Source organism: Hemibagrus wyckioides, linkage group LG27, assembly GCF_019097595.1.
Source record: "Hemibagrus wyckioides isolate EC202008001 linkage group LG27, SWU_Hwy_1.0, whole genome shotgun sequence".
Taxonomy (NCBI): Eukaryota; Metazoa; Chordata; class Actinopteri; order Siluriformes; family Bagridae; genus Hemibagrus; species Hemibagrus wyckioides.
Genome location: NC_080736.1, coordinates 14,244,500 through 14,266,595, shown reverse-complemented (window position 1 = coordinate 14,266,595; position 22,096 = coordinate 14,244,500). Strand labels below are relative to the sequence as shown.

Below are 22,096 nucleotides of genomic sequence, written 5' to 3'. Positions count from 1 at the left end.
AGACCGACTCAAAAAGAATAGTGTTGACAGTGAGTGCAAATATTAAAGTTAACATGTAAACAAGAGCTATATAAAGTGTAATGTGGCCAGTGATGGCCATAACCTGTCATTTGCAATAAAATCTCAAACACACCCAGGTGTTTTTCTAACAGTTAACTCTGTCTTTATTTTCACATTCACAATACAAACATGTCAGCATCTGCATTTAAACAAGCTAACAGAGAACAAAAGAGATGGTGTGTGTGCAGAGTGTGTGTTTGTTATTATGTTTGTGTATGAACTTGTTTATTTGTTTGCCCTTCAGTATGTGAATCTTTATTTTGTCATATGTTCTTTCTTGAACAATCAGTTTTACAGAATTTTACTGTTGACTGATCCTCGTTTTCTTGACTTTAGTTCTGCCTGAACATTAAGCTTGTTTGGTGAATCCTCTAATGAAATAATAATATATGCATATGCATTTTATAAGTACATGCATTCTTTAGGTAGGAATAAAATAAAATACAATCCCGTTTTTATTTTGTATGTATGTTCTACGCTTTGTTGAGGTGTCCGTATTTGTGTATAAATGCAAGACGTCACAGTATGCTGTTCAATTTATTTAGTTTTGTGGAAAATGGGTTTGTTCATGTTTGTAGGGTTCACAAGATATTGGTCATTGCTTGCACGAGAGGGCATATGAGGAAAAACATTCGGTCAGTGTGAGAAATGTGGTATTAAAATAAGTGTGCCCATAGTTACCTAATGACCATTAACAGGGTTCAAATAGGCATAACTGTGACACTGCTCCGTGTTTTTTCAGGTTGGAGCTGGAATTCTTGTACGCTGCGATGTCAGTTCATTTTGGTGAACACAGCATGCATCACATTATGAAACTATTCTTTTTGACATCTTGGAGTGAAAACATAGACTGAACTTGAGGCCATGCATGATCTGCCTCAGACAACTCGCACATGTCTTCCTCTGCTTCAGCCATCATCTTCCTCTAAAAGTGCGCTAAATGTAAGTGGGAGATCCGTAGCAGCCTTTCCAATGTCTCGCGAGACTTGCGAACAAGCTAAACTAATTATTAATTATTATAATATAATTATATATATAAATTATATATATATAATTATATATATAATATAATTACTAATTATTTTAAAAATCTCATTCATTAACATTTGACAGTAACGGAGGAATACCACCAAATGTAGCGAAGTAAAAGTAAAGTTTTTTCACTAAAAATGTACTTGAGTAAAAGTAAAAGTACACATCTTTAAATATACTCTAAAAGTACAAATTACCCAAAAAATTTACTCAAGTAAATGTAAGGAAGTAAATTTAATTTGTTACTACCCACCTCTGCAAAGGAGTGACTGCAAAAGCAGCTACAAAAGACAAATGTGCAAATAGAAAAAAAGAATGTGTATATGCAATATTAGATAAATGAGTCACGCAATGTGACAGTGATTATTCCAATATAATTTCAGCTGAATTCTATAATAGCCTGTACAATAATGTGTTCTCTGTTTCAGATTATATTAAGACATTTACAGTATTTGGCTGTTCACCCTAAAAGTCTGAAAAAAGTCCCGCTGAGGGGTATGTTTGATTCAATAAGTAAGATGGTTTAATGAGATAATGTGACATTGCTTCTGCAGGTTTAATAAAATTGAATTCAATATTGTTTAATTGCTTTATGAGTTATACTATTTAAGATACATCTAAATAATGAGGTCTAAATAACAAAATGTTAAGCAATAGTGTAAACAAAAAATCACTGTAATTAGATGCATGGTCGAATTGGTTCTTTCCAAAGAAGGAGCTGGGACTGGAGGTAAATTCTCTTGTTTAGACCACTTGTCATTGGATGTTGCAAAGGAATTTTTCAACATGTTGTCTGTCCAGTCACCCAAGAAAAAAAACAGGTGATTCTGGAAAAAATCACTCTTATCGAGAAATCCCACAATGACTGGTCCTGTCCAGTGGTCTTAATTCCAAGGCAGAAGCTCAGAAGCTTAGTATTATTGAAAAAAAATCCTTTTCCCCTGTGTTTGGGTTACACAAATTTGTGACCCTTCCTTTTGGGTTGTTTAGAGTCACAGAGATATTCGAGCAACCAGGTTTTTTAGAATCCTAAGATCACTGAGATGGGCAGGACTCACAGCAAACCCAAAGAAGTGTGCAACTGGACAGGTGGAAATATAGTCTTTAGCCTTCCACTTAGGCCATGGGCAGGTGCATCCCCAAATTGATAAGACAGCACCAGTTGTGGTCTGCACAAGACCAAATAGGCATTGAGTTTTTGAGTTACCTAATTAATTGAATGTCATGAGTTGGCTAACTGATCTCACTAAAAAAATCAAGACAACAAGCTTTCACGAAAGTAAAACGCTACCTTCTCTCTCTCCATTTTGTTTTACAGATGCACTGGGAAAGGGGCTGGGGAAACAGAACACACCGCCACCTGCACCTAATGTCTGGCACCTCAAGGACTATTGTAAATAAAAGAGCCTTTTTCTATGACCCTCTGTCTCTGGTGTGTCTGTATTCAGCTCTCCATAGTCATGATAGTAATGATGGGAATGCACGGGTGGTGTACTGATTTTAGGGCACCTCTGACAGAAAGCTTTTACCTCAGTGTCCATGCTACGCAAGAGGAACTGATCCTGCAGCCTCTAGCTAGGCCTTTAGGGGCTCCAGCAGCACAGGTTAGGTGTATTCCGGGAGCCAGGGCGCCGGACATTGCAGGTAATCTTAGGGTCCTAGGCAAGCACAGGTTCTCCAAGATAGTTTTCCATGTAGGAGCTAATGATATACGCCTTCATCAGTCTGAGGTTACTAAGAGTAATGTTGTAGAGGTGTGTAAATTAGCAAAGGCGATGTCCGACACCGTAGTATGCTCTGGCCCCATCCCAATGCAGCGTGGCGATGTAGCTTACAGCAGGTTATGGTCACTGAACTGCTGGATGTCCAGGTGGTGCTCCGAAAACAATGTGGGCTTCATAGACAATTGGAGCTCTTTTGAGGGCAAGGCTGGCCTGTTAGGACAGGACGGTGTCCATCCCACTCGGGAGGGTGCTGCTCTCATTTCTTGCAGCATAGCACATAGTCTTAGAGCAGATCTAGTTAATCGCCCAGGGCCAGGGAGCAGACAAGCAGGTTAATCCGACTGTCTGCTGGCTACAATGAGTCATCACTCAGGGTTCATAACATTGAGACTGTGTCTATTCCCCGAACCAAACGAAAATGTTTTAACAATCAGAAAATTTGTTTTAGTAACCTGATTAACATAAAACTAGATGATTGTGAATGCACAGCCAGCACCTTTGATCTGAAGCTAGGACTGTTAAATATAAGATCTCTGTCAACTAAAACACTTATAATTAATGAACTGATTACTGATCAGGAGTTCAGCGTTCTTTGTTTAACAGAAACATGGATTAAACAAAACAAGTACGTAGCATTAAATGAAGCTTGTCCGCCTGGCTATAGCTACATACATCAACCGCGTCTAACAGGCAGGGGAGGAGGTGTCACAGTTATTCATGATAATAAGCTAAGCACCACACAAAAACCCAGACATCAGTTCAACACATTCGAAGTTCTTTATACTAACCTAACGTATGCAAGTACTAATAATAAGTTCACAGAGTCAATTCCACTAATTGTTATTTACAGACCCCCAGGGCCATACTCTGAATTCCTTAGTGAATTTGGAGATTTTACTTCAAACCTTGTTTCTTTAGACAAAGCATTAATAGTAGGAGACTTCAACATTCATTTTGATAAGCCAGAAGACCCTCTGAGAACAGCAGTTGTGTCCATCTTAGATTCACTAGGTGTTAATCAAAATGTAATAGGACCCACTCATAATGGAGGTCACACTCTGGATCTCATTTTTACATTCGGATTAAATATAGAAAACATAGTCACTCTCAGTCCACAGTCGGAAGCTATCTCAGATCATTATCTAGTTTCATTTAGAATGTGTCTTAGTCATAAGATGCGCAACTTGCCGCATTACTGTATGAAGCGTATATTTACATCTGCTACTGCAGAGAGATTTACCAATAGTCTCCCAGAATTACCACACATGATTGGTTCACCTTCTGACCCTACAGAACTTGACCAGGCGACTGATTACTTGGAGTCATTATTTCGGACCACCCTAGACACTGTAGCTCCACTTAAGAGGAAAAAAATTAAAGACAAGAACCTAGCACCCTGGTACAATGACCACACACGAGCTTTAAAACAATCAGCTAGGAAACTAGAGCGTAAATGGCGTCAAACTAAATTAGTAGTATTCCAGATTGCGTGGAAGGAAAGCCTTCTGAGATACAAAAATTCTCTTAGTGCTGCTAGATCAGAGTATCTCTCTGCCCTAATCGAAGATAACAAAAACAATCCAAAATTTTTATTTAGCACTGTAGCAAAACTAACTAGGAGTAAAACCACTGTAGAAAAGTGCACACCATCTACATTTAGCAGCAATGATTTCATGAATTTTTTCAATGAAAAAATTGACAATATCAGGCAAAAAATTCAGACTATTAATTTAAAACCATATTATTTGATAGATAATCCTTTAGATAATATAGCTATTTCTGATCAGAGCTTAGAGTGCTTCACTCCACTTCAAGAGCCTGATCTAATTTCACTAATTTCTTCTTCAAAATCTTCTACCTGCATCCTAGATCCTTTACCGACATCTTTCCTTAAACAGATATTACCAGTAGCTACTGAACCACTTCTAAAAGTAATTAATTCTTCTCTAAGCACTGGCTATGTGCCTAAATCTTTTAAGCTAGCAGTTATCAAACCCTTGATTAAAAAACCGGACCTCGACCCGTCAGCTGTCTAACTATAGACCGATATCAAACCTGCCCTTTATCTCCAAGATCCTAGAAAAGGCTGTAGCATAGTAGTTATGTTCATACCTGCATAGAAATAACATTTATGAAATGTATCTGTCAGGATTTAGGCCTCATCATAGCACAGAGACAGCACTGGTTAAAGTGGTAAATGACCTGTTACTGGCTTCTGATTAGGGTTGTGTCACCCTACTGGTGTTACTCGATCTTAGTGCAGCTTTTGACACCATTGACCACACTGTTCTACTTGATAGACTAGAAGATGTTGTTGGTGTTAAAGGAACAGCCCTCTCCTGGCTCAGGTCTTATTTGACTGACTGTTATCAGTTTGTAGATCTAGATGGTGACTTCTCCATGCATACCAAGGTTATGTTCGGTGTTCCACAAGGTTCTGTCTTAGGCCCACTGCTTTTCTCCCTATATATGTTACCCCTTGGTGCAATTATTCGTAAACATGGTATTAGCTTCCACTGTTATGCAGATGACACACAGCTATATGTTTCAACTAAATCAGATGAGAGACACCAGCTTATTAAGACAGAAGAATGTGTAAAGGACATTAGACATTGGATGGCCACTAACTTCCTCCTGCTTAATTCGGACAAGACAGAGGTGCTTGTACTAGGACCACAGGCAGTTAGAAGTGAGCTTTCTGATTACAGAGTAATGGTGGATGGTCTTTTGGTTTCATCTTGTCCAGCAGTAAAAGATATTGGTGTGATTATTAATTCTGGTCTTTCATTCGAAGCTCATGTAGATAATATCACTAGGGTAGCCTTCTTCCATCTTAGGAATATTGCTTCATGTCGCTTCATGATGCAGAAAAATTAGTTCTCTACGTTGGATTATTGTAATGTCTTACTGTCTGAATGTTCCAGTAGATGCATACACAAGCTCCAGTTAGTCCAGAATGCAGCAGCTAGAGTCCTAACCAGAACCAGAAGATATGAACACATCACTCCTATTTTAGCCACACTGCATTGGCTCCCAGTCAAATTTCGCATTGATTATAAAATATTTTTACTAACCTATAAAGCACTAAATGGTCTCGCGCCGCAGTACCTGAGCGATCTTTTAGTCTTTTATGATCCGCCACACCTACTCCGATCAAAGTGTGCTGGTTACTTGGTAGTACCTCAAGTAGCAAAGGCTACAGCAGGGGGCAGAGCTTTCTCTTTCAAAGCCCCAAAGTTATGGAACAGCCTTCCAATTAGTGTTCGGGATTCAGACACAGTCTCAATGTTTAAGTCTACGCTGAAGACACATTTGTTTAGTCAAGCTTTTAATGTATAGTTTTCTTAGGTAAAGGAGTAGATCTGGAAGGTTCATGGTCATAGAGTGTTTGGTGTACTGGGATGTGTTGGATGCTGTCATCTTACCACCCTCGCAAGTCGCTCAGGTTTGCTGACTGTGAAGTGGTTGGATGCTTTATGTCCCGGGAAGCCTTCATGTCTGTGACCTTCTGGCTCTCCCTTTTAGTTATGCTGTCATAGCTAGTCTTGCCGGAGTCCCTGCCTGCATTTTACACATAATTCTACTTTGTCTTTAAGCATCACATGATCAGAAACTTAATATCTTTCTCTTTCTCTCTCTACCTTCTCTGTCGAGCTATACACCCCACTCCTGAGCTCCCAGTGTTTGCCAGTTTCCAGTGCGACCGCTGCCCTACCCCTGGTCGGAGTCTCGCTGCTTGATGGTGCCCACTGATGCTGTGGATGGATCTGTGTGGACCAGGAGACAGCCATGGACAGAGCCACAGAGTTTTTCCTTGCCACCGTTGCCACAGGCTTGCTCATTAGGGATAAAATAGTCTAATTATAGAATTTAATAATTTATTCTTATTTCTAGTTAATTAGTTTTTTTTTATTATTATTATTTTTCATTTTCCCCTCCCCTTTCTCTGTTTTCTTCTTTTGTAACGCTGCTTTGAGACAATGTTCATTGTAAAAGGCGCTATACAAAATAAACTGAATTGAATTGAATCATTAGCTTATCACTACCTTTGAAAGTCAGCATGACAGCACACTCTACAGGCCTCAACTGGAACCTTAAGGACTGCTAGATTTGGTTCCAGAGGCTTAGGAGGAAAGTGCAAGTGTGGATTGAGTCAATGGCACATGTAACTGTCCAGCCCAGCCCTGAGAGTTTCAGGCAGATGCTCCCTCTTTCCCTGTGTTTGTATGGGTATTATTTCTGGTTCTTTGACTTGCTGATTGCCCATGGATTTGCCATGCTAAATTGCCTGTAAGTGTGTGTGTGTGTGTACGTGTGTAGGTGTGTGTTTGTATGTCAATGGTGTCCTGCACTGGAATGGTGTACCATTTGGGGATAATTTTCCACCCTTGTGCCCAGTGTTTCCAGAATTGGCTTTGAATCCACAGAATAAAATGGTTACAGAAAATGAATGAATGGTGTTCTGCTCATGACATGTTATGTAAATTGTCACACAATGGTGACATTACAGAATGGACATAATGAACCTCCAGGTCAAGCTGCAACATACAATGTAAGAAAGGTGTGGGTTTTGCTTTGATTGTGTTTGCTTTGTATTTAATTGTCTTTTCTCCTTACAAAGTGGTTTAAAATTCAAAGGTCAACCAGACCAAAACAATAAACAAAATACTATGCAGTGAATTAACTATATGAACTATACAGTAAAGTAACTAACCAAAATGGATTATACATAAACTGTGTCCACTTCATACTAACCACTACTTACAATGTACTATTTACAAAAACATAAATAAAAAAAATCCAAAGCACCATAGGTTTCAACAACAGGCATAGGGTCATACAAAATTAATCAGCACACATTGCAAGTTCCATGCAGAACAAGGCAATAGCAATGATGTGCAGAGGGATGTAGACACACAAGGTTTATATACACCATGTGTGTGGGGGGTGGGGGGCAGTGTCAGATGTTGGGGGCAAGGCACTTAAGAGTTGTGATTTTCTAGTGACAACCTGGCAGGAATTTGACACACTGCAATGGGGTAAGCCAAAATTGATGATCAAGAGTTTGGGAGGAACCACAGCCATAGTGTGTCAGAATTATAGTCCACAGTACTGTTCACTTCATCAAATTAGCAGAAAATCTTCTTTTCTTAATCTAAATTCAACTACAATCAATTTTTCATGGAGTTTTATAAAGCATCTTCATAGTATTTCCATCACACTTTCCTATCCAAGTTCCTAAGTACCTTCAAAAATACATAATTCCAATGTACCAGTTGATTTCTTTTCAGAGACCATGAGTTTAGATGCAGTGTGTTTGAAGGATCATTTTTTAGACATGTCTTCCCTTCTTGGGGTCCCTTTCTCCTTGTAGGTTTCTATTTACACACTTCATATTTCACAGATACTTGTTCATCAAAAGCCACAGCCACATCATATGACCTCCAGTCTTTTTTTCTTTACACCATGAAGAATATTAACCTATGCAGCATCAAGCTCTACATGGAACAGGATACCACACTGCATGGCTCATCTTTGTTTTATCTTATCAATAATGTGATTACTAATATAATTTCATGTTTTCACACTGGTACCTTTAAGGACCTTTAAGTACAATGCAACATTTAAAATATTGAGAAAAACATACATTTAAAGTGGCATCTTTAGCAGGCAAATACATGATTTTACAACTACAAAGCAACACTCCTTCACCAGCACCTCTGTACAACAGTTCATAAGAATTATTATTTTTACATTTAACTGATAGCACAAATAATAAATCAAGTCTCTATGCTTCCTGATCACTGATCACAAATATAAATTAAAAAGTCAAAATTCAAGAGCCAAACTAGCCTATAATATATGTTTAAGCATCTGATGTTTATGCTGACCAGTTTTTAAGTGTTTTGAAGTTTATATTTAGAATATTTTTATGCCTCTGCAACTAGGATTTAAGTTTTTGGGTTTTGAACGACAAGAAGAACAAGTAGACAAGTATATTACATTTTTGGAATTTGGAATTCCAAACAGTGTCAAGTTGACAACATGTTTAATATTTATTTTCTTGATTGGATTTCTTCCTGTTTGAATTATATTTTAAGGTTATTTGTACCATACAAATTAGTAACTGGGACTAGATTTAGACATCCCCACTGGCATCACCATTGGCATCAAGTTGAAGACAATAAATGTAATCCTACCTGAACCTCTCTTGGATACAACCTTTAAGCTCCGAATTAATGTAGCATAGAGGAGAACTTGAAGAGGGATAGATCCTTTCATTTTCCTTTGTGACAATGTCCTGTAAATACATGAAAAAGTCAAGAAATATTCAATATTTGAAAAAAGGGGGATCAAATGCTCACAATCAAAATTTAAAAAGCCTTATACACAGACTCTAATAATCCACAAAAAATAATATGTTAAACTCTAGTCCATGATTCCACATGATTTCCTTGGTTCAAAGTTCAGCCTGGTTGCATTCCTAATTTGTATATATCTTTATAAAAGATAATTCCCAGAATTCATATATCACATAACACATATAACACAAAACACATTATTTTAAAACACAGTAGCAAGACAAAAAACAACAACACCACAACCGCTTATCATGAGTGGCTTATTATGGCCAATATTATATGTCATCTGGCTGTTATGTACTATTGTTAGGGGCACTGTGAGAAATATTCAACATATAATCAACATCTAGCATTTCTATTTTGATTCATTCTCATGTTTTTGAAAGTTATATAAACATCCATTCTCAAAGAAAAAATACTTTTAGCAACTTCTATACAACATATATATATAAAAAATTTTCCTCGCTAATGTTCAGTCACTGGTCAACAAAATGGACGAGCTACGACTGCACACCTTCAGCAATAAGAGGATTATGGACTCAAACGTAATGATTTTCACAGAAACATGGTTGATTAGCGGCATTCCGGATAGCGCTATTGAGCTAGCCAAATGCTATGTTTTCCGGGCAGACAGACAGCAAAGGACACCGGTAAGACCAGAGGTGGAGGGCTGTGCATTTATATAAACAAAGCTTGGTGTACAGACTCTGTTATCACTAGGAGACACTGCTCGCCTAACCTGGAATTTATTATGGTTAAGTGTAGACCCTTTTATCTGCCCAGAGAATTCACATCAACTATTGTTACTGCTATGTACATTCCACCAGATGCTAATGCCAAACTTGCAATGAAAGAACTACATGCAGCTATTAGCACACAACAGTCAACTCATCCAGATGCTGCTTTTATTGTTGCGGGTGACTTTAACCACTCCAGCTTAAAAACAGTGCTCCCTAGATTTCACCAGCACATTTCCTTCCACACCAGAGGAAATAAAACCCTGGACCATGTTTATTCCAACATATGGAGTTTACAAAGGCTACCCCCCTCCCCCACCTAGGACAATCGGATCACCTCTCTTTGTTCCTCTCCCCTGCATATTTACCACTCATCCAACGTGTGGGGCCAACAGTAAAGACAATCAACGTGTGGCCAGTGGGGGCAGACACTGAACTTCAGGACCGGTTTCAACACACCGACTGGAGCATGTTTGCCACTCAGGCGACCTGTGGTTCCCACTTGGATATTGAAGGCTTCCTCTATACTGGATTATATTAACACCACGACAGACAGCGTCACCACCCAGAAACAGATCACAATGTACCCAAATCAGAAGCCTTGGATGAACAAAGAGTTTCGCCTCTTACTGAAGGCCCGCAACGCTGCCTTTAGATCTGGTGATGCACAGGCCTACAGTACAGCCAGGGCCAATCTGAAGCGGGGCATTAAAATGGCCAAGTACTGCTACAAGCTGAGTATTGAAGAACACTTCTCCAACTCCAACCCCCTAGCAACTACAGGCCCATCAACCCTTCACCCCCGTCTACTGATATCTCCTTTCTCAATGAGCTAAACAACTTCTATGCTTGCTTTGAAAGGGATAATCTGGAACCAGCAATAAAAATCGACAGACTTCCAGCCACTAACATTCTCCACTAATGATGTCAGTGCAGTACTAAGCAGGATCAATGCACGGAAAGCAGCAGGGCCTGACGGTATCCCCGGGCGCGTCCTCAGAGCATGTGCTGGGGAGCTGGCGGGGGTCCTAACAGACTTATTCAACCTGTCTCTAGCCCAAGCTATTGTGCCCACCTGCCTTAAGACCACCTCCATTGTGCCTATACCAAAAAAATCCACTGCATCCTGCCTTAATGACTACCGGCCATTAGCACTCACCCCCATCATCACTAAGTGCTTTGAGCGGCTGGTCCTGGCACACCTCAAAACCTGTCTTCCTGCCACCCTTGACCCTCATCAATATGCTTACCGTCAGAACAGGAGCACGGAGGACGCAGTTTCCACAGCGCTGCACTCAGTCCTCTATCACATGGACAATAAAGACACCTATGCCAGAATGCTTTTCCTGGACTTTAGTTCAGCATTTAACACTGTCATCCCTTCCAAGTTAGTCACCAAACTTGGAGACTTGGGCATCAACGCATCACTATGCAACTGGCTCCTGGACTTTCAGACCAACAGGCCCCAGCATGTTCAGATAGATTGCCAGTGCTCTTCCACCCTCTTCCTTGGCACCGGAGTACCACAAGGCTGTGTGCTGAGTCCTTTCCTCTACTCTCCCTTCACCTATGACTGCAAGCCTGTACATAGTTCCAACACAATTGTCAAGTTTGCAGATGACACCACAGTGATTGGACTCATCAAAGACAACGATGAGTCAGCTTATAGAGAGGAGGTGGAACGTCTAGCTGAGTGGTGCGCTGGCAACAACCTGCTGCTCAACACTACGAAGACCAAGGACCTCATCGTGGACTTCAGGAAGGAGAAAGGTGACACACACACACCCATTCATCTCAATGGAGAGGTGGTGGACCATGTCACTAGCTTCAAATTCCTGGGTATCCACATCTCCGAGGATCTCTCCTGGACTAGCAACAGCTCCAGTCTGGTCAAGAAGGCTCACCAGTGCCTCTTCTTCCTGAGGGCTCTGAGGAAGAACCATCTCTCTTCAGACATCCTGGTGAACTTCTACCGTTGCACCATCGAGAGCATCCTGACCAGCTGTATCACTGTCTGGTATGGGAACTGCACTGTGTCATCCCGGAAAGCGCTGCAGAGGGTGGTGAAAACTGCCCAACGCATTGTAGGGGTTCCACTTCCTAAGATCAAGGACATTTACAGGAAGCGTTGTCTCACCAGAGCACGCAAAATCATAAAGGACTTCTATCACCCTGTCAATAGACTCTTTGCCCTCCTGCCTTCTGGGAGGCGCTACAGGAGCCTCCGGACCAAGACTAGCTGTCACGGGCATGCCGGTCCCAGCCACACTACCGCAATCACAGTCACCTGAGCTGTAATTGCGTCACCTGCACCTAATTTCCCGGCACCTATTTAAAGCGCCCACTCGTCAGGGACGATGGCGAGTATTGAGTCTGTTAAGTTCACGATTCCTACGTTTAGGCTTTCTGTTTCATGTGCTGGCTTAGTTTCGTTCACGTTTACCTGCTGCCTGAGTTTTGCCTTCTGCCTGCTTCCCTCATTAAAGTTGCTGTTTGGATTTTCTCTCTGCCTCCGAGTCTGGTTGTAACAGAATAATCGCCCTAAAAACAAAGTTAACCCAGGTCCTACCTGCCAGATGGAAGGTCAGCAGGCTCGCGTGCCTCCTACGCCAGATCCACAGCAGCCGTAAGCCGGCCCGTCTCCTGCACCGGATCCGGTGGCCGCCCTGACAGCCGCGCTACAGCAAGCGGTACTATCCGTGGTCCCCGCAGCCTGTCCCGTGACCAAACCAGCCTTCTTCTCGGGTGAGGTATCAGAATGCGCCGGTTTCATAATGCAGTGTCAACTCTATTTGGATGTTGTTCCCCAGCAGTTCCCCGACGACCGTGCGAAGATTGCCTTCACCCTCTCGCTGCTATCCAGAGAAGCCAGGCGATGGGCAGAGGCGTTGTGGACATCCGAGAGCCCAGTGTTCACATCCCTCACCGATTTCCTGGCCCACTTCAAGGCAGTCTTCGGCGCGAGCCCATCTGCCGTCTCCATTCACGACAAGGTGTTTCTTGTCTGCGGCAGGGGAAGAACACCATCCGTGAGTACACGCTGCGCTTCCGCACGCTAGCGGCCTCTAGCGACTGGAATGAATCAGCACTACTCGCGGCGTACCGGCGGGGTTTACGGCCCGACATCAGACGGCAGATGGCGATATTCGATGACTCTTCCAGCCTCGAACTGTTCCTGCTGAAGGCCCAGAGTGTGTCGCAACATCTCGCCACGGTCACCGTCGAGGGGAACTACACCTCACCCCCGGAGGAATTTTCGGCGCCAGAACCCATGCAGACCGACGAATACCATCTGTCCGTGGGCGAGCAGCAACACCGGCTCCAGTGGGGACTCTGCCTGTACTGTGGAGAGCCGGATCACTCCATCCAGACCTCTTCGTCTGTCCTCTCCTATGGTCGCTAGACGAAGATATCCGAGCTTCCTCCACAACCGAACCTGCTCCGTCGGGCGGTCCAGAGGGGAAAATCTACGTTCCCACCGCTCAGCGCTTAACCCTTCTGGACACCGTACACTGCTCTCTGGGCTCTGGACATCCGGGCAGGCAGCGAACCCTCTCACTCCTCAAGGACAGATATTGGTGGCCCAGCATGGCTCGCGACGTCGGGCAATTCGTGAAAGGATGCCCAATCTGCGCAGTGATCTCAACTCCACGCCGTCTGCCAGAGGGCAAGCTCCTGCCCCTACCGATCCCTCTACGGCCGTGGTCCCACATAGGGATCGACTTTGCCACCAACCTGCCCACGTCCCACGGCTTTACTACGATCCTCGTCGTAGTGGATCGATTCTCGAAGGCATGCAAACTGATACCCCTCAAGGGCTTGCCCACTGCTCTGGAGACCGTGGAGGCCCTCTTTCAGCAGGTCTTCCGCCACTTCCCTGAGGATATCGTATCTGATAGATGTCCCCAGTTCATCTCCCGTGTGGCGCGCCTTCTTCACGGAACTGGGGGTATCAGTAAGCCTATCGTCAGGGTATCACCTGCAAACGAATGGACAGACTGAACGCAAAGTCCAGGAGGTCACACGCTACCTCAGAGCCTATTGCCACGACCGCCAACATGATTGGAGCCGATACCTCCCATGGGCCGAGTACGCACAGAACTCACTCCGCCAAGAAGCCACTGGGCTCACTCTGTTCCAGTGCGTGCTGGGCTTCCAGCCACCACTCTTCCCATGGTCAGGAGAACCATCGGAAGTCCCAGCGATTGACCACTGGTTCCGAGAGAGTGAGAGGGTCTGGGAAACAGCACATGTCCACCTGCGCCGCGTGGGGCGCAGACAAAAACACCAGGCAGACGTACGGCGGCGCAACGCTCCCCAATACCAGGCAGGCGATCAAGTCTGGCTCTCCACACGGGACATCTGCCTCTGGCTCGCGTGCAAAAAGCTCAGTCCGCGTTACATCGGCCACTTCACCAGCCGGTGGCCCATCAACGAAGTGACCTATGAACTTGATCTCCCAAGGAGCTACCGGATCTCACCATCCTTCCACGTTTCTTTATTAAAACCGTTCACTAACCCTGTTCTCCCTCCTTCCACAGAACCCGAGGTGTCGTCACCGCCCGAGGTCGATGCGGACGACCCCGTCTACCAGGTCCAGGAAATCCTAAATTCCCGGCGTCGAGGCGGCCATTTGCAATACCTGGTCGACTGGGAGGGGTACGGACTAGAGGAAAGATCCTGGGTGGACCGCGACGACTTCCTCAACCCGTCACTGGTCCACGAGTTCCACCAACGCCACCCCAACCGTCCCGTTCCCAGAGGCCGCGGCCGCCCCCGTCGCCGTTCCCAGACGTCTGGAGACGCCCGTGGGGGGGGGGTACTGTCACAGGCATGCCGGTCCCAGCCATACTACCGCGATCACAGTCACCTGAGCTGTAATTGCGTCACCTGCACCTAATTTCCCAGCACCTATTTAAAGCGCCCACTCGTCAGGGACGATGGCGAGTATTGAGTCTGTTAAGTTCACGATTCCTACGTTTAGGCTTTCTGTTTCATGTGCTGGCTTAGTTTCGTTCACGTTTACCTGCTGCCTGAGTTTTGCCTTCTGCCTGCTTCCCTCATTAAAGTTGCTGTTTGGATTTTCTCTCTGCCTCCGAGTCTGGTTGTAACACTAGCAGGTTTAGGAACAGCTTTTCCCCCACAGATGTTTCTTTGCTGAACTCTGACTCCACCCGATCACACACACATGACTGAGCACATTATTATCAGTGTATATAACCTTTTCTGTATATAATCCTTTCTGTGTACAGTTTACATATACAAATTATTTATCTTAGTATACAATATCTTCCTCATTGCATACATCTAAATCATTGCACTCATTGTACATAACTCCTCTGTATACTGTTTACATATTTAATTATTATCATGGTATACAATACCTTCTTTATTGCACCACTATAATCATTTGCTCATTTGCACTCATTGCATTTACTATAATCATTTGCTCATTTGCACTCATTGCATTTACTCATTGCATTTACCTCCTACTGTATACTGTTTATATATGCAAATTATTTATATATTTTTGTATATTGTTTATATATGCAAATTATTTATTGTTATATACTTATATACTGTATTTCGTTGCCTTCTAATCTAATCTAATCCACGGGCTTGATTTCCAAGAATGGAACTGAGCCTGCCACTGAGGGCTCTCGGAGTTGGCCTGTCAGAAAGGGCACCCAGAATAAAACCTGTGCCAAAATCAAATATAGGATGCTCTGCTAAGGCGGTACAGAACAAGGAGCAACCACAGGACCACAACAACATCTCAGTTGATAAATACATAAATTGTACAGCAAATAGACACAAACATTCTACTTAGTGTGTACATCCACATGTTACAAATGCAATGAAAGATGAATGATTGGCTAAACTGTCCATTAAAAAAAATGTGCATAGCATACGACAACAGCCAATGATTAATTTGATTATTCCATCAACCTTCTGTCTAACCATGTGTTGTGAATATCACTAAAATTACACTACAAGATGCACAAAATATACTGAATGTCAAAATATATACAAATCATACTCTGGAGAAAAAAGCAGAGGTGGAAACACAATGGATTAAAACCAAAGACTGCATCTATGGTAAGCATGGTAACATGGAGTGAAGACAAAATGTCTATGAGGCCCTCTTGTGGCTGGCTGCAGTATAATTTTATTATAGCCCATTCCCATTACCCAAATTATAAAGTTTGAGTAGGATAAATGTTTTTTTTCCAAATGTTATTCATTCAGATCCCAGATTGACTATTGGAATCATATACAATGGCATGGCCAAATATAAAAGCCTCACAAGTTACATTGGTATAGAACAGCTAGAGCTAATGCTATAAGCCAACAGCATGATGTTTCAGAGAAAGAGCTTATTTAATAATGGTCAGGAGGACCATAGCCAAGCCAAATTAGCCCACTGGTTGGAGCAGTACCAATGCCCAGTGCTCAGTTGTTTCTGTGTAGAAATCTCCCATCCAAGACAATTATTTATGAAATTCTGTCTACAGGGTTACATTTGCATGCCAGTGGAAAGTCTATGAGAACCAACACAGAAGAGCTTTTCATATTGTGCTGAACCCCAGGTGATCATTGTTCTAAAACTTGTTTATCAGCCTCTGTATAGGAATGATTCACACTTATATTTTAGAAGAAGGGTATAAATATGTAAAGTGTGAAAGAATGTGGTGTTATAATGTTATGCCTAGATGCTTATTTTAACTGTCAATTTCTGACTCTGAGAAGATAATATAGCTATATTTACTTCAGAATTCATCCTGCTGGTATTTCTTTAGATCATGTGCAGTTCCTTCCCTTCTCTTCCCAATATTCTGGGACAATATAATTAATGTGTTTACAGTATGGTGTTTATAATTGTATAGGCATTTAAAAGTAATTTTGTTACTCATTTTGTCATTCATTTTAGTTTGATCAAATGAATGATGCAAAAACATGATAGTGCACAATGGGGCACAATTATCCAATATTAAATAACTTGAAGAACAAGTATCTGAAACTTTGTTTACAGTACCAGATATAATATACATGAGTTGGGATGTTAGGATTCAAAGGCATGAATAAGAACATGTGTGCTGTGATGAAAAAAGGAAGGGCAAAATCTAGCATTATTGCCTAGGTAGATAGCAGTATGGGTTGTTATTGGTCTGAGGACCGAAAAAAAAAAGTTAGCTATAAAATATGACTCCAAGGCTCTTTGTATGGGAGGAAAAGTGAACCATGCTGTTACCATCAATGGTAACAGTGAAAGGGGAGTTTTGGAAAGTCTGGACTTCACCTTTATTGCCTTTGATTTTTAGAAAGTTATTAGGCATCCAAATTGTGATGTCCCAAAGACAGTAGTGAGGACAGGGGGCTTGAAGTTGTTTGTACTACTAGTTTGTACTGTGTCGTTTTGTAAACGTGAATGCCATCTGCCTAACAATGAAAATGATAGATAGATAGATAGATAGATAGATAGATAGATAGATAGATAGATAGATAGATAGACAGCAAAAGGGGGACCAACACAATATTAGGCAGATGGTCATAATGTTATAACTGATCAGTGTATAAAAATACAAACACACACACACACATACATATATATATATATATATATATATATATATATATATGTGTGTGTGTATATGTATATATATATATATATATATGTGTGTGTATATATATATATATATATATATATATATACATATATACATATGTATGTGTGTGTGTGTTTGTATTTTTTATACACCTATGCAGCCCCATACGCAACAAACTGTGATGCACTGTGTATTCTGACACCTTTCTAACAGAACCAGCATTAAGTTCTTCAGCAATTGGAGCAACAGTAGCTCATCTGTTGGATGGGATCACACAGGCCAGCCTTCGCTCCCCACGTGCATCAGTGAGCCTTGGCCACCCATGCCCTGTCGCTGGTTCACCACTGTTCCTTCCTTGGACCACTTTTGATAGTTATTGACCACCTTGATAGACACTAACCATAGATCAGGAACATCCCACAAGAGCTGCAGTTTTGGAGATGCTTTGATCTTTGATCTGCATCTAGCCATCACAATTTGGCCCAAGACTAAGAAGAAAGGTCATTAGTAATTTTAACAAGCCTTTCAGTCTTTGCCCTTCTTCTTCTTCAGGAGTGTCAGACTCATAAACATTGACATTTCTCAATGCAAGAGTGGCCTTAAATGTTTTTGCCAGATGACCACTCCTTAGGAGATTATCAATGGTGCTGAATTTCCTCCATTTTTACATCATCTGTGCACATTGAATCGATGGAGACCAACTTCTTTAAAAATGGTTTTAGAACTTTTTCCAGCCTAGTGAGCATCATTAAGTAATTTCCTAAGCTCTTTAGCAATCTTCATTAATCTAGGCATGGCACACTTCCATAAACCTGTGAAGACCAGACTTTGATAGTGAAGACCCAAGTTTCTGTTCTTGAAGCATTGCAGGGCCTTCTAAACATGCCTGATTGCCATTGTTTTGATTGAATCACCTGACTTTAATTACATCTTTAAATTATCTTATACTCCTAAAGGCTCAAATAAGTTTTTTGAACAAAAGATATTTAATGTTAGATGATGCTCAGTACATGAATTGAAAAAATATAATATTTTTGTGTCAATTAGGTTTTTCAATTAGGTAGTTTATCTGGTTTTAGAACTTATATGAATATTTGTGTGAAAACATGCTGATCTATTGGCTCAAGATGGTCAAGTGACAAAGCAAAGCACAGCAGCAAGAACATCACAGCTTCTAACTGTCTGATGGAAGCATGAGTAGAGGCATGTGGCATGTGGCAAGCAATGCAGCATCTCGTTACACTCTCAGGGAACCAGATTACATACGTAACTTAGTGTAGTTCTTTGAGGGAACTCAACGCTGCATCAGGGCTTGACATTATGGGAACATTATGGTCATTGAAAACAGAGCTTTTGGAAAACTCCTGCCAAAGTGAAGATTTTCCAAAATGTTTTCAGTGGTGTGGACAGGGGAAACAGAGATTTTGACGAATTGACATCATTGTCTGTGTGCCGGTCTCCTTGATTTGACTTCAGCTTTGCTTATGAAGATATTTTGTGCAATAGCAGACTTACGTAAACTACTGACTTTGTTAACGTTGTTTACTGGACTTTTTACATGCGTGCACATACACGCGCAGTTACTCACACATTACGGTCATGAACAGAGGGGCCGGAATGTAATACGGAGCTCACTGCTGCTGCATACAAAACTCCGACAAAGCACACAGCGATGGCGGTTTTGGACGAGACCTGGTCAGACTTCTACATTCTACAATGAAATTTTCACATGTCAAAGGCATCGCTGTCAAGCAACATGCCATTCTTGTTAAACTACCGGAACCGGTAATAACGTTTTTTCTAGGCTTCTGATTGGCTAGGCATGCTTCTGACAGCATTTAACAGGGTGTTTTGCGTTTTCATGTGGACACGTTTTCATGTGGACACATAATGAAAATGCCGAACAGAAAATGTATCGGAGTAAAAGTATAGAATTTGTTTCAAAAAAGTAGTGAAGTAAAAGTTGACAAATATAAAAACTCAAGTAAAGTACAAAAACTCTCAAAAAATACTTAAGTACTGTAACGAAGTAATTTTACTTAGTTACTTTACACCACTGCTCACTGATGCCTATGACAGTTAATTAAAGAAGCTGGGGTAAATAAGTAAGTGGAATACAGGATTTTCCACGACTTCGACACCTCATTAGCCAAGTCTGAAAATCCCGCATGTAACTACCTCCAGCAGCTCTTCAGCCCACTCTTCATCATCCACACCCACATCTAAATCTTATCTTCCAGGGGTGAGAGTAAACAGCTGCCATTTGCTTGAGAACAAAAAAAGGTAGAGCTCATGGCTATGCTTGATATGAGGGTAACCAAGGAGTCCCACAGTGACCCACAGGTTCCACAGTGACCACTGACTGGTCCAGTCCAGTGGTCCTGGTTCCCAAAGTCAACAGTTCAGGCTAGTTCTGTTTGCACTTGAGATAGGTCAGTTTTCAGAATTTGACTGTTCTGTGATTGTTGAGATAGGTGGGTCTCACAATAAACCCAAAGAAGTGTGCAATTGGGTATCTAGGCTTCCACTTGAGCCATGGGCTGCCCAAAACCAAAAAGGAGGTGAAACAGTCTCTGTGCCTAGTTGGCTATTATTGTTGATTTATCTAATTATTTCGGATGTCACCAGCCTGATGATTGATCTATCTAAAATAAGAGTGTCAGATCCAGTCCAGTGGACTGAGCCATGCCTAAAAGCTTTTATCCAGTTGAAAGCTCCACTCTGTAATGGATCACTCACAGACTGACACATCAAACAGAAGGCTAGGCTAGGGACCATATTGTCTCAGGTGGAGGAGGTGGATAAGCACCCTCTGCTGAACATTAACCACAAGATCTACCAGCAGCTTAAGCTTGGCCACAGTGGGATCATGGAGCAAATCAACATACCATGCAAGATACACAGCATGCTGCAGCATTATACCACTCACTTCAGCATTGTTCTGTGTTTATTTACATCGCCACATATGTTTTGATTCATGTCCTACCATGTCCTTTCGTTGCATCAACACAAAGTATTTGTCCAGTTTCTTCAGTGTCTGTCATAAGCCTATTGTTCTTTTCTCTTGTTTCTGTTTGTGACTTAAGTAATTCTCTATTTTTGCCTCTGCTTGTCTTTGATCTGTTTCTGATAAACGGCTCAGTTTGTTCCTAATAAACTGCTCAGCTGCACTTGCATCCTCTAAGCATAAATACATGACAGTCCTAATAAAACTTCAAGTTATTGTCCCTAAAGGTTGTTCTAAATGTTACAGAATTATAAGCGTACTAATTTTTCCCCATCAGATTTCTGAAATTCACAAAAAAGACCACATATTGAAATATATTGTATGTTTTTTTGTTATCAAGTGAAGTTATTGGTTTGTTAATAGAAGATGTTGTGGACTACACGATTTTAATTTAGGCTCTGATAAATAAAAGCAAAGACTTGATGTACTTTTTTAGAAGCACACTGATGGCAAATAAGTGAAAGCTCAAGATGGCTGTTTGCTTGAATTATATATGCGGAGGGATGCTGCAGTGATTATGAGCTGTATTTGCAGCTCTTGTTCAATATCTTACTTGCACCTCTGGATTTGTGACTATGACTTGTTGGAAAAGTAAACAAAACATAATTACCTTTAACAGTAATAAATTTTTTTTGTTTCAGCTGTGTTTATATAAAAGAAACATCACACTTGTTTTGGCAAGTTGAACACTTGATTATGCACTTTGAGATTATATACCTGCATATTTGCTGTTTAATTTCTAATTAAAATTCTAATAAGAATTTTTGTTTGAAAGATTTCAGAATACTCCTTCATTATGTCCAAAGTACATGTTTAAAAGCCCCTCAGTTTGTAACTCACATTGTTTTGTGTGATTATACAATACAATAAAACAACAAGATGGGGTGCTATAGTAGGTGCTTTGCTAAATAGTTTTTCCAAAGAGTCATAAAGGTGTCATTTGCTACAATGGACTGGATGTAGAACACCACAAAACCTTCATTACTAACCCTAATTTGGACATACCAAATGGCCTGTTGTAATTACAAAACCATTCACCTAAAGTGTAACAAGAAAATGTTTCTTCTCTTTTTCCATGTTGGTGTAAAGATAATTTGATAGCATTCATGTGCATTGCTGCACAATGATGATATATTTGTTGATTACAATTTTAAATAACGTGTACAGGGAGAAAGGGCATACACATATGCACACAACACACACACACACAGAGAGAGAGAGAGAGAGAGAGAGAGAGAGTTAAAAGAGAAGTTTACTTTCAGAACAAAAATACATACTACGAAATCGCGTCTGAAGGTTGTGCATGACATAGGCAGAACTACAGACCCAGTGTTTACTAGTGTAGAGAAAGAAAACTGCTCCGAAGTTGTTGCATGTGGAATGACATGACACGTGGAAATTTAAATGTACGTTTTTGTTAGTAATGAGCCTTTGACCTTCCTTGGGGTTTGCACGTTTGCTTTGTAAACAATGGGTCTGTAGTTGTATGTCTTTGTGTCAGTTTTTTGTTTAAAATGGTCCATTCATGTGTGTACCCTGGATGTGGAAATCGTTTTAAACCTAAAAG

The 22,096-nt window shown here is 41.4% G+C and overlaps 1 protein-coding gene across 5 annotated transcripts in view; it reads right to left on the bottom strand.

The window, feature by feature from the left end:
* il1rapl1b (interleukin 1 receptor accessory protein-like 1b) overlaps window positions 1-22,096 on the bottom strand; it is a 309,636-nt gene that overhangs the window by 277,417 nt on the left and 10,123 nt on the right. For 4 of the 5 annotated variants that reach the window (XM_058382342.1, XM_058382344.1, XM_058382343.1 and 1 more), the window contains exon 2: window positions 9,017-9,117. The exons of the other annotated variant lie outside the window; for it this stretch is intronic. In XM_058382342.1, coding sequence (XP_058238325.1) covers window positions 9,017-9,098 — 82 coding nt within the window. In that variant the 5' untranslated portion in view covers window positions 9,099-9,117. The remainder of the gene's footprint in view (window positions 1-9,016; window positions 9,118-22,096) is intronic. 5 annotated transcript variants of the gene reach the window in all.